Source organism: Schistocerca gregaria, chromosome 2 (genome assembly GCF_023897955.1).
Source record: "Schistocerca gregaria isolate iqSchGreg1 chromosome 2, iqSchGreg1.2, whole genome shotgun sequence".
NCBI classification, from domain to species: Eukaryota; Metazoa; Arthropoda; class Insecta; order Orthoptera; family Acrididae; genus Schistocerca; species Schistocerca gregaria.
The window spans coordinates 885,097,803-885,110,170 of record NC_064921.1 but is presented as its reverse complement, the minus strand read 5'-3'; the positions used below and the strand labels follow the sequence as shown (position 1 = coordinate 885,110,170).

Below are 12,368 nucleotides of genomic sequence, written 5' to 3'. Positions count from 1 at the left end.
TCTGGTTTGGACAGTTTTTGACTCCATTTCAGTGACAGATGAACTAATGTCATTTACTCAACCTAGGTGGTTATGACAACTTCAGCTACAGTTCATGAAGGTAAAGGAATATGCAGAGTTTAAATGAGAAGCAAGGTGAGCCTGTATCATCAAAACTGCTTTGAATTACCTTTGCTCCTCACGTCATTGCACTGGGATAAAATACAAGGAATGCGACTAAGGACATTACCACTCAGTTTCAAGTGCAGAAAAATTTGTAAATTTTATTCACCACAGACGAGTTTTAAATTACACATGAAGTACAAAAATTGGTTATTTTGAAGCAGCTTCGCTAAGGATAAAGCCACTAAAAATTATCGATAAAGTTGTTTCTTTCTTCGTGCTCTTGGTACTGACTTATTGAAACTAACATTTTAGGAATTTTGCAGAATGTGACAGAAATGGGCTCAACATGAATTTACTGTCATCTGTGGTAATTTTCGTCAATACTATTTGCCAAAAGCTTCGTTAACTTACTGAAAAATTTAGAGAAGTTTAATGAGATTTTAAAAATTGATGGTTTCCATCTAAAAATGGTGAGCAGCCTTCAGTTGCGGCCCCTCTTCGGCACCAGCCCGCAGTGGGCGGCTGTGCTCTTCCGCTTGGAGGCCCGCCTCGGCTCCGGCCCTGGCGAGTCCTGCCCCAGTGGCCGCCCTTCCTCTGCCTCTCCCTCTGGCCCTGGCTCCTGCTCCCCGCTGTCCTCTGCCAGCGCTGCCCCGCCCTGTCCTGTCTGCTGCTCCCCCAGCTGCCCACTCTCTCCTCCAGCTTTCTGCTGCTGTGGCTTCTGCTGCAGCCCACGGAACGCCGAGGCGGCCACCGCGGCTAGAGGCCCGAGTGTCCAAGCAGGGGGGCCCTCTTGTCCCTGGCCCAGTCCTGTCCCCTCACCTGGCTCTTCACACACTGGATCCTCTGACGCTTCCTGCTGCTCTACAGGTGGCTCTTCTGGGATGCTGTAGGAAGAGCAACAATACCAATCAATAGTTAAAACACTTCATTCCCTTCGACATGTAGCTACTGGTACCATTTTCGCTCCTGTATGAAACCGATCTGAATTAAGTACCTTAATCTACATCTACATGACTACTCTGCAATTTACATTTAAGTGCTTGGCAGAGGGTTCATCGAACCACAATCATACTCTACCATTCCACTCCCGAACAGCGCGCGGGAAAAACGAACACCTAAACCTTTCTGTTCGAGATCTGGTTTGTTATTTTGTGATCATTCCTACCTATGTAGGTTGAGCTCAACAAAATACTTTCGCATTCGGAAGAAACTGACAAATTTCGTAGATATATCTCGCCACGACGAAAAACGTCTTTGCTTTAATGACTTCCATCCCAACTCATATCTGCCACACTCTCCCCTATTACATGATAATACAAAACGAGCTGCCCTTTTTTGCACCGTTTCGATGTCCTCCGTCAATCCCACCTGGTAAGGATCCCACACTGCGCAGCAATATTCTAACGAGTGTAGTGTAAGCTGTCTCTTTAGTGGACTTGTTGCATCTTCTAAGTGTCCTGCCAATGAAACGCAAACTTTGGCTCGCCTTCCCCACAATATTATCTATGTGGTCTTTCCAACTGAAGTTGTTCGAAATTTTAACATCCAGGTACTTTGTTGAATTGACAGCCTTGAGAATTGTACTATTTATCGACTAATCGAATTCCAACGGATTTCTTTTGGAACTCTTGTGGATCACATCACACTATTTAGCGTCAACTGCCACCTGCCACAGCGTACAGCAATCTTTTCTAAATCGCTTAGCAACTGATACGGTCTTCAGATGACTTTACTAGACGGTAAATTACACCATCTGCGAACAACCTAAGAATTGCTCAGATTGTCACCCAGGTCATTTATATAGATCGGGAACAGCAGATGTCCCAGGGCGCTTCCCTCGCGAACACCTGGTATTACTTCAGTTTTACTCGATGATTTGCCGTCTATTACTACGAACTGCGACCTTCTTGACAGGAAATCAAGAATCCATTCGCAGAACAGACGGTACACCATAGGCCCGCAGCTTGATTAGAAGTTGCTTGTGAGGAACGGTGTCAACAGCTTTCCGGAAATCCAGAAATACGGAATCAACCTCAGATCCCTGTCGATAGCGGCCATTACTTCGTGCGAATGAAGAGCTAGCTGTGTTGCACGAGAACGATGTTTTTCAAAACCATGCTAATTACGTATCAATAGATCGTTCCCTTCGAGGTGATTCATAATGTGAATACAGCATATGCGCCAAAACCCTACTGCAAACCGACGTCATTGATATAGGTCTGTACTTCAATGGATTACTCTTATGTTACAGAAACTGTCCGCAAAGGTTGTTTTGGCTTAATGACATTCAAATATTTTTGTGGGATCTTAAATTTAAAAACCTGTCACACCGGCTTGATTTAACTTCACTGATCAGGATAGTGAAAAATATGCGTATATTAAGGGAATTTTCTTCCACAAAGCAGGCTTATCACATTCACACAGTTCAATACTGTTCTATCCTGATTGAATTGAGCTTAACTTCAATTCCAGAAGCCAGTGAAGCAATTTCGAAGTCTCGGTGCGAAGAAAATTGTCAGTCGATTTGCTGAAAACATTTGTGATAATTGACTTTCGTTGATCACAGGGGGAAGACCCGAGATCTGCTGGTAAGACCGCGTTAGCTCATTTATTGAAAGTAATAAACTGGATATCTTTAGCGTTCAGAACGGCAGGTTCGTCCAGTGTAAATCAGACGTTCCCCACTGATCCGCGTACACAGCGTAGTAAGTAGACAATCATTCAAATAATACGCCAAATAGTTCATGTATTAAATTCCTTCTCATACAGAATCTGATCAAGATGGCGATTAGCTCAATACATACGTATTCATCTTCGTTCTTTCACGGCTAATCGGCAAGATCTGAATCGTCTTTTCATAGGAGAAAACAGAAGCTGTACCATGGAGTAAATGCACGCTCCAAGGAATAATAGGGCTTGGAACTACTTTGCATTGATAATCATCGTAGAAAGTTTAGAAATCGGTAAGATAAGAGATATTTCGAGATATGTACTGAGTTATATAATTTATAAAATTTCTGAAAGTATCGAGGAGAGAGCGCTGCAAGAGACATTACAACATCCGGCCTACTACCAAGATAGACAGGTTTCTAGATACAAACAACGTTGACATTTCTGGCTCAACCTTTACTTGCGAGTGTGTCCAGAGGCAAGGTAGGTGTGGCATGAGGAGGGGGTTGGTCTGGGCAGAGGAAAGTTGCCCTAGTGAACTTCGTCATGTTAAAAACTAGCTGTAACAGCTAGATCTAAACTTATTAATTTGGAAAATGACCTGAAGAAATTATGAGGAAAGTAGGCAGAATATTTGAGGAGTGTTCCAAAAGAAATAGTGTAGCGGATAAACTCTGTAGGAGGCTGGAATTTAAACTACAAAAACGATGAACATTTTAAAATCTGTTTCTTTAATGCACCTCTTTGATAACGTACGAGAATTGTACAGTCACTGCAGTTTATGACATACGATGTAGAAGTTTTCTGAAGTGAGAACTTTTATGTAACACGTCATCTCAGATCATTAAAAATTTTCTGTAACAACTGGAGCACGCATTGATACCTTCCTATAGTTTCAAAAATAAGTAAAAATGGACGTAACAAATATATATTTCGCAAATGGATTTCGGTTTGGCACAACGTCTATACATGAGTTTTTTTCTATTATAAGAGAAAAATTCTTCGTTTTTCGATATGCTCCTTCTAGACGATTTTATTATATACTGCTGACTATTTCGAAGCTAGTAATTGCAATAAACTTATTGTCGACCCATTTTGAAGCTCTAGTTTTGTCTTACATTTTTAACTGTTCCTGTTTTGTGTATAACGTTAACTCTGTATATTCTAGCTACAATTGTATACATCAATTTTTACTGTCTTAGATGGAAAAAATGCTTTGCTTCAATAAAAACCTTATGTAGAAGTTGGCGAATGCGTAACCTTTTCATCGTAAGGAGCGCTGCCATTGTTATGCATCTGACATGCGAAATGTCTAGCAGTTTGTCTCAATACACGGAAGCGGTTTGTTAGTTATATTCCTACGTGATTGAACAGAAGACGCCAAGCACTAGAGGTAAGGTGCAACGGAAATTTATTTAAAACCAGGTGGCCTGATATATGAGGTTGTTCTGCACAGCGTCGGCCAAGGAAGGAAGACATGGGAAACACTGAAAACAAGGACAGGGTGCTATGTGCTAATACATCAGATAACGCTCAATGCACTAGAAGGTGGCCGTACATGGCAATAGCTTGAGAGGAAGACAGTGATTGGAAAACATGCAGCATGTAACAGACTGTAGGATGCATGTGCTATACCGAGGAGTGGTTGGCAGGACAGGAATTTGGAGTAAACTGCATCGAAATCGTTAGAAGAAGGTTGACTTAACGCAATGTTATTTCACGTGATATTTGATACTTTTATTACAATGAATGTTTCATAATTGTTCGAATGCTTCATTTTTATAAACTACAGCAAAGTTTAATTTGAGAATATGTAAATCAGTATAAAATTTGCTTCTAAAATCAGTACCGAGTTGCTTAAGAGGATTGTGCTGAAAACTTCTTCCTCCAGAAAGTACCAGGAACTGACACCTTTGAGTCTCACCTCATTCTTTGAAACTTGCGGGTGGTGTGGCCTTTTGTGTTATCGTAATATATATATATATATTACTGTTTTTCTGGAGGGCTCTAGCTTTTAACATGGGCTGGGGAGTGCTCCTTGACGTAACGAAGACGTGAAAAAGTCTCACGCTGTAACTTGCAGCTGGCGTTGTCCTAGTGATTAACTGGCGACGTGGGTGTCCAGTCCGTCCCTTATCGTAGGGCCTTCTAGCTTAACAGTTCTCTTGGCTTCTGTTCTCGTTTCTCCCCTAGGAACTGCATCTGTCTCGCGGTGGGAAGGTATGACATGCATTTAGGCATTCTTGTGTTAGTCTGTAGTATTCCATTTGCTCACTCGTCACTCTTATTACTTTGGTTAATTTAATGTCACGATTTATTTGGAGCTATGTGACATACTACTGGATCTGCTTACGTCAGGGTTTTCATGGAAGGTGTTGGATTTGCCTGACACCTTACAAATACACCCATGTACCTTTGGGAAGTAATTACCTTTCACAGGGATTCTACACCATCTAATGCGTTCTGCAAATCTAGCTTCCTTGTAGGTATCAGGAACAGACCCGTTTCGAAATGTACTCGTGCAAGAAGACTCGTGTGAAATGCTTGTTCAGTGTGAAAGGTGTCCTGAATGGTCACATGTGATTAAATAGCTGGAAATCCGTTAGTACATTTGTGTAGAATTATCAGGAAAAGTCTGCTCACCCTTTCAGTGCAGATGTCTCCCCGACAGATGACCGGAAGACGCCTGTCGCGGAGCACGTGAACAGGCCCTCAAGGTCAGGCCCCGGGAACAGGCCGGCTTCCTTCTCCGCCTCTTCCTCCAGCACGCTTCTCCCCTCAGTGGCCTCTTGAGGGACCTCACGTTCTGGTGGCACGTCCTGCAAACTCCGGCCCTCAGCTCTGGAGGGGCTGGAGGCGGCGCTGGAGGATGGCCTGGAACCCGGCATGCTGCCCTCCCGAGAGCAGGGGGCGCTGTACAGAAAGGACTAGCCTGTACTGACTGCTGACCACTTCCGGAAACAGCTGTTACTATATCGTACCATCTCTTACCAAGCCATCCCTAACACCTGCTTACTATCTTCGTATCAAATCCACAGTGAACGTTTTGATTTCCCTTCACCCAATGTGGTCATTAGAGGCATTTAAGTCATTTCCCACAGGATTATTGTAGCTGGTAACTTAAATTGATGGTATGGCGAAGTTCAGATTCTATAGCACGGCTGTAATACAGGGAATACCTGTTAGTTGCCAGCTAAATATCTGGCTAATGGGATCAAGTACTGGGGACACAAATACCAACTAATGTACACACACTGGACAGTTCCACTGATTTGGCAGATGGCGGTTCAATTTTAGTCAAATTCAGAGCGATCTTTTGAACGAGTCCGATACAGTCACTGAAACATTTAGCAATACAGACTCGCTGGCAGTAATTTAGAGATGTGCACAAACTCACGTGGGTAACATTATGAGATGCTCGGGAAGACAGAAGTACTTTCACTCTACGCCCTGTATTGCCCAGTATGAAACAATCTTACGTATCTTCCTGCAGTTATTCTCATTTAGCAGTAGAATAGTTCGGCTGAGACTGGTAATATAATTCGTAAGGCTCCTCACTGGTTTGAAACTGTGCCAACGATATTACAGTTTAAGAACGCCAGAGCTATTATTCTGAAGTGTTCTTGCACCCCTTGGCGTGTTTAGCCAGGATTTAAAAATTTGATTGCCCATCCTGCGTATTTGCAACAGCCAATATAGTTACTGTAGCGCAGCAGCAGTCACAAATACACTGCCTTTACTGCCGTAAGCTTTTAGTTTGCTGCTGTACACATCTCTGCCTAGCTGCTGGAGCGATTTTATCAGATTCGTTTCTAACACCATTCCTAACTTGCCCAATGCAGTAAAAACATGCCAAATACCAAGGTCCATGGAACAGGCCCAGGTGTCACCATACAATGTTCACCCTCTATTGGTGGCGGTTCTGCATCCAAGGGGCATTGAGGCCTCAGGCGGTACAGCTATGGCTGCAAGGTTGCCTACATGGCAGGCGTAAACACTATGACAACTCAAATCCGGTCAGGCTCACCCAAGGCGCCAAAACTAGAAGATGTCAATGTGGCTGCACTATTTCACAGCAGCAGGCACATGCTGTGAAGTAGATTGTGACAGTACCACCGCATTCGCTGGGCACTGGGGGGGGTTACAACGCAACGGTAGCAAGTTATCTACGAGCTGCACGCGTCACTGGGCGCTCTACAGTGGTCTCCAACTATCGTGTTCTTGTTGGATACTTAGAATATGGGACGACCGTACTAATTCTTTTAGGACTTAGTGGCTAATTATTAGCCAACTTTATTTTTCACTTATGCGCTCCCTAGGACTCATATCTATTAATAGTATAGTAAATGAACATTATTCAGTTGTTTATACCCTGCCTCAGACAAACTTCGGTGTAATGTTATACACGGTGATGTCCGTCAGAGCAGGTTCCCGCTCCATGCCAACCACACGTGTACCTCAAACACTTCACAAGTAACTGTCACCCAGCACAGTTCACATTGTGTATCACGACAACTCAGTCAATCCACACATGCACAGGGTGTCACTCTCGCAGGACATTTGCAAAAGAGCGCATGTAATGAATTCATCTATAGCTCCATCGACATGAGCCTTCTGCAGTTCATACTTAAATGCTTGGCCCTACGCCTCCAAGGTAATACTCTACGTTTCCACTCGTGAAGAACGCCTGGCAAAAACTAAAATACTTCCACGTGACCTGTGATTTATTACGGTGGTCATTTCTCTCTACGGAGGTAGCTTTAGTACCAGGCTGTGATTCGAAGGCGAATATTTGTAATAAATATCGAGGAAATGTTTTACTGTAACAACGCTTTTGTTTCAATGGTTGTCACCTTAAATCGCATGAATGACAATACCCTCTTTCGCGCTAGTAGGATTCCAGCTGCCCTTTTAAGAACTTTTTCGGTAGCCTCCGTCAATTTTATTTGGCTAGTATCCCATAACGCACAGCAGTAACCTCTTAGAATAGTGTTCGTAGAATCGCTTCCAAGCGTTCTGCCAGTAAAATGCAGTCTTGATAACTTCCCAGGACATTTCTATGTTTTCATTTTAAATTACGTTATCCGTAATTAAAGTCCCGGGGTATTTGAGTTCACATCCTTTCAATTTGTTTCGTTTCTCTAGTGACCGAAATCTGATGGATTTCTTTTATTAGTTCGGATAACCTGTATTTACATTCAACTATTTACAGTACTGTACATTTTTTGGTATTTTTTAATTGCATCCTAATTAATAGACGGTAAATGACCACCTTCTATGAAGCTCATAGGGTTGTTGGACTTCCTTGTTATCCTTTCTTTAAATTATTACAGCAGAGGGCCAGTAACACTGTTCTGGACAACACCAGACGTTACTTCTGTTTTACTCGCTGAATTTATCGATTGCTACGGACTGACCTACCTCACAGGGTATCACTGATCTAGTCGCAGAAATGAGGTTTTACTCTGTAATTAGAAGCCTCTTGTGACTAAACAGGTCTGAAGTCTTGCGGAGATCTGGAAAACCTATTAAATTGACATCTCTGTCGATAGTGCATTACTTCGTGAGAACGCATATCTAGTTGGTTTCTCACGAACGTTATTTTCTGAATCCTTGCTGACTCCGTACATCTTTCTCTTGAAAGTAACTCATATTCGAACACCGTGTGTTCCTAAACCATACTGCCAATCGACGTTAGTAATGTGCGGGTGTAATTCATCACATTACTCCCATTTCCTTTCATTAGTACTTATCTTGCCTGTGGCATGTTTCGTCAAGCGAGCATACTCTGGTATGCCATCAGGACCGGTCGACTCACCTTTATTAAATTACTGAAGTTGCTTCGTTACACTGGTAGTATTTCACTCATGCTTTCAGCTTTTTCTTGATTCGAATTATGAAGTCTTTACTTCGTCTTTCACCATTCCTGTCGCACAGTGAACGTATTTATTGTTCTTACCGCTGGTATAGTTAACGCACGACCCAAATTTTGTGCATCCTTTTAAATATGGCGTGCTTTTTGTGTCGTGGAGAATTATTTCTCTAAATTTATCTGGTATAAATTTAATTGCCATCGATACAGTTTTTATAATTAAGCTAGATCTTGACGTTTATATAGCTAGTTTGTAATGACATGAGACCTAGGAAAGCATCAAGAAACTGCTTCTTTAAAGTGCATAATTTGAATTCATGATGAATGTGTGTGTCTCCAACAACCATGTTGTCACTAATCCCAGTTTGTCTTGCCCTATTTCGTCAGGATTGTTTATTAGCAAGAGCTCAAATGTTTTAACAGTTTACACATCGATTGGGCTCGTGAACTAATAGATGGTTGGCTGGTGGTTGCGGTTAAAGGGATCAAGCTGGCCACCTATGGAAATGGGGAAACTTACACCTTGCTCTCCACGTTTGAGAATAGATCGTCATACTAAGGAGGTGGTCTATGAGAATGGCTTTGAGTCATATCGACGATTTTGGGAAGTTATTCAAAACATCATCCAGTTTGTGACAAGCAAGGGACGCCTGTAACTGGATGGGGATGCTGTTTTAATTTTAAGTGACCCACTCATTTTTAAGATTTCTGCACCATCTCCCAACTTGTCCGCTATATTCTCTACGAAGAGTTAAGGCTCTATGGCCAAAATATCTTCCTCTGTCCTTTCACAACACAGGAATTTGAGTACGCCTGTACTTATTTGTTACCATTATGCTCGTGACAGCAAGTGAGGGAAGGAAGGAAACATTTCGAGGTTGTGCCTCTGCAGTGAACTACTTTCCCTCTGAAGAAACTAAGCCATATGACCACCAGCAGGAGTGAGCTTTGTATGCAAGCCATGTGCCACGGAAATGGCTCGGAAAAAAAGGGGTCCGACGAGTACTATGTTGGCAACATGCTACAGATTACAAACAGCACACTGAGTGAAGCCTAAGAAGTGTCATGAAGGCTGCTCTTATAACACAATTTCTGTATCGTTTATTGATAACATGTTACCAAAATTTTACTCCTCGATTATACTCATTTCTTCTAAAGACTGCATTACAGATTATTCAATTTGTTTCTATTGAGACTGGACACTGGTGCTCTTAGGTTACATGTGCCTTCTATGACATGGCCATTACCAATCTTTACATAGCCATTCTGATCGTCACATTGGCTGATTTACATTTTACATACTTCTGTGACTTTTTGCTAATTAGTAATGTGTGGATAGTATGCATTTTTTATTCACCAGATGTACAGTTTTTTAAGTGCTGAATGGTTTTCAAGTACACAAGGACAGTTATATTTTTCATTATTTTTGTCTTGTGTACTACAGATCTTACGTGTTCTTGTTAATTTGTCTCCCAGAGAGCTGAGTAGAAATCGAAAATGGTAAGGAATGAAACTGAGTATGTACAACCGATGGCTGTAACTATACCTTCCACCAGGTATTTGACAGCGATTGTGCCGCTGTCTCCCCCCTCCCCGTGCTCGGCGGCCGCTAGTCAGTGTCCCCTGGACCCACCTGGCTGACCAGATCTCGTCGCTCGTGCCGGGGGAGAACATCTCGCGCATCGCGTCGCTCACTGTTGGCGACGGTGGCGACGCCGGCTGCGAGGTCGGTGGCGCGGGCGACGTCGGCAGCTGCGGCTGCGGGGGTGACGTCGGCGCCGACGGTGGCTGCGAAGTTGGAGGCTGCGGCTGCGCGGGCGACGTCGGCGGTGACGGTTGCGCAGACGTCTGCGGCTTGGGCACAGCGAGCTTGAGCTGCTTTAAGCGCCCCCGGACGTCGCGCGTGTCTCCCGAGGACTCCTCGTGCAGCGGCAGGTCTCGCGAGCTGCCGTCGTCTGAGCCCTCCTGGCTCTCGCTGGCCGGGCTGGAGCAGCTCTCCGGGGTGGACAGCTGCCGACGCAGCGGCGGCGCGCGTCCCCCCTGCTGGAGGCGCTTCTTCACTGCGTCCATCAAGCGGCTCTCCAGGGTGAACGCCCTGTAAACACCAGCCTCCTGACTATCTATGACCGGGAAACAGGATAGTCAGAAACAGGAGTGTGTTGCAGGGTAGGTCGTGCTGAGAGCTGAAGAAAAAATAATTTCCACGCGTTGCGTCATTTTGACGTTAACTAGCATCGAAGTTACCCAAGGGCAACTGCGTGCACTAATTCAAGTGCCCTGCCTATGGAATTAGTGTCGGGTCTCATAGCAACGTTTATGGCTTATACTGTTCAGCCTTTCGCTTGGGTTTTGTTGTTTCTGTCCCATATCAGGTTTTTCCTTCACTTTTTCCGTTTCAGGGAACGGAATTACGAACTCGTTTCAGTACACCAGCTGTGACGGGCTCCTCTAATTTGTGCCCACATTGGCCTCAGCGCCCAGTTTCACTGCTAATTAACTCTTGAATGGTAGAACAAACTTTTTTATTTATGGCTGAGCACTGCAGACGATCTTACGAACGTTTCATAATCCTTTTGACCATCCTGCACCTAACGGCTACAAAGTTTTGGCGAAATGTTCAATATTTTTATGGGAACTATAAAAATCAAAAACTAACTCTAGATTTCTAGTTTTAATTAAAGCTGTCGCAGTTGTGTATCTGGAAAGTTGAGCGGTTACTACAAAAGCTTACTAAAAAGACGACTATCTAAACTTTAATTTTCGTATAATTCAAAGCTGTACATATTTCACGCATTCATTGCAGCAAGCATAACCGAAATGCTATCTAGAATTGCTAAAAATTTACCATTTGTAAGCACAAACACGTGAAACATATTCCAACTCATACAAATCCTTTTGTAGTAGTCGTGGACGGTTGAATTTCAACTGACCTGAAATATACTTTGTCTATCTGAACATATTCACACTTTACGCCGTATAGCTTAAAGTGTTCACTGCCATATTCTGCGTTCATTATAGCTGATGGACACAGAACTTTATAAAACCGAACTCCATTAAAATTTTCGAGTTATGTCTGGGGGTCTTAAATGTCAAATTATCTTTCAAACTGTGCTCTGAATATAAGCAGAGTCCTATTAAATGTCTAGGCCGACTCTTCAATGAGATGAATTTCATACCCTGAATGATTTTTGGCATTCGATACATTGTTTACACTTCCCGTACAATGCCCGGTTTCAGTTTCCGGTAACAGAGTGGAACAGAAAATGACTAAAGAGAAATATTTTGTGCGTAGAACACCACAAAAATTGTTCTCAATGTTTGTCAAATCGCGATCAAGCTTGGTTACATGATGTCTAAAAATTTGAATGGAATTTTTTCTGGGCGTCAGAACCCCAACTATCTCAGTCATTGTGGCACACTTAACTACAGAAGCAGCATGAACCTTCAGTTTGCACACAATGTAATTTTTGAAGTTAATGCTGCTTTTTTTTTAATGGGAAACTGCGGACTTTGCGCAAAGTTCTCAATATGTTCTCTCGGTTACACTACCCGACAAAGTGAACGACCCATAAAACATGTTCTGACGTGGGTGGAAATCCTTGCACACATGCACGTGGTGTGTACGTGCGTTATTACAGCTGAAATTCAAAGACAGGCAGGGTTCCCACCGAAGTGCATTGTTTACTCGTGTTTACCAGCTGAGGTATGGGGTAAATAGAAC

General features: G+C 43.1%; 1 protein-coding gene across 2 annotated transcripts in view; it reads right to left on the bottom strand.

The window, feature by feature from the left end:
* Nucleotides 1-232: 232 nt before the first annotated feature.
* The window catches only part of LOC126335311 (basic salivary proline-rich protein 1-like), a 57,129-nt gene continuing 44,993 nt past the window's right edge, over nucleotides 233-12,368 (bottom strand). The window contains exons 5-7 of one of the 2 annotated variants that reach the window (XM_049998454.1): nucleotides 10,281-10,742; nucleotides 5,419-5,688; nucleotides 233-989 (exon numbers count right to left, since the gene is read on the bottom strand). In XM_049998454.1, the coding sequence (XP_049854411.1) occupies nucleotides 587-989; nucleotides 5,419-5,688; nucleotides 10,281-10,742 (1,135 nt within the window). In that variant the 3' untranslated portion in view covers nucleotides 233-586. The remainder of the gene's footprint in view (nucleotides 990-5,418; nucleotides 5,689-10,280; nucleotides 10,743-12,368) is intronic. The other variant, XM_049998453.1, reaches the window with a different exon arrangement.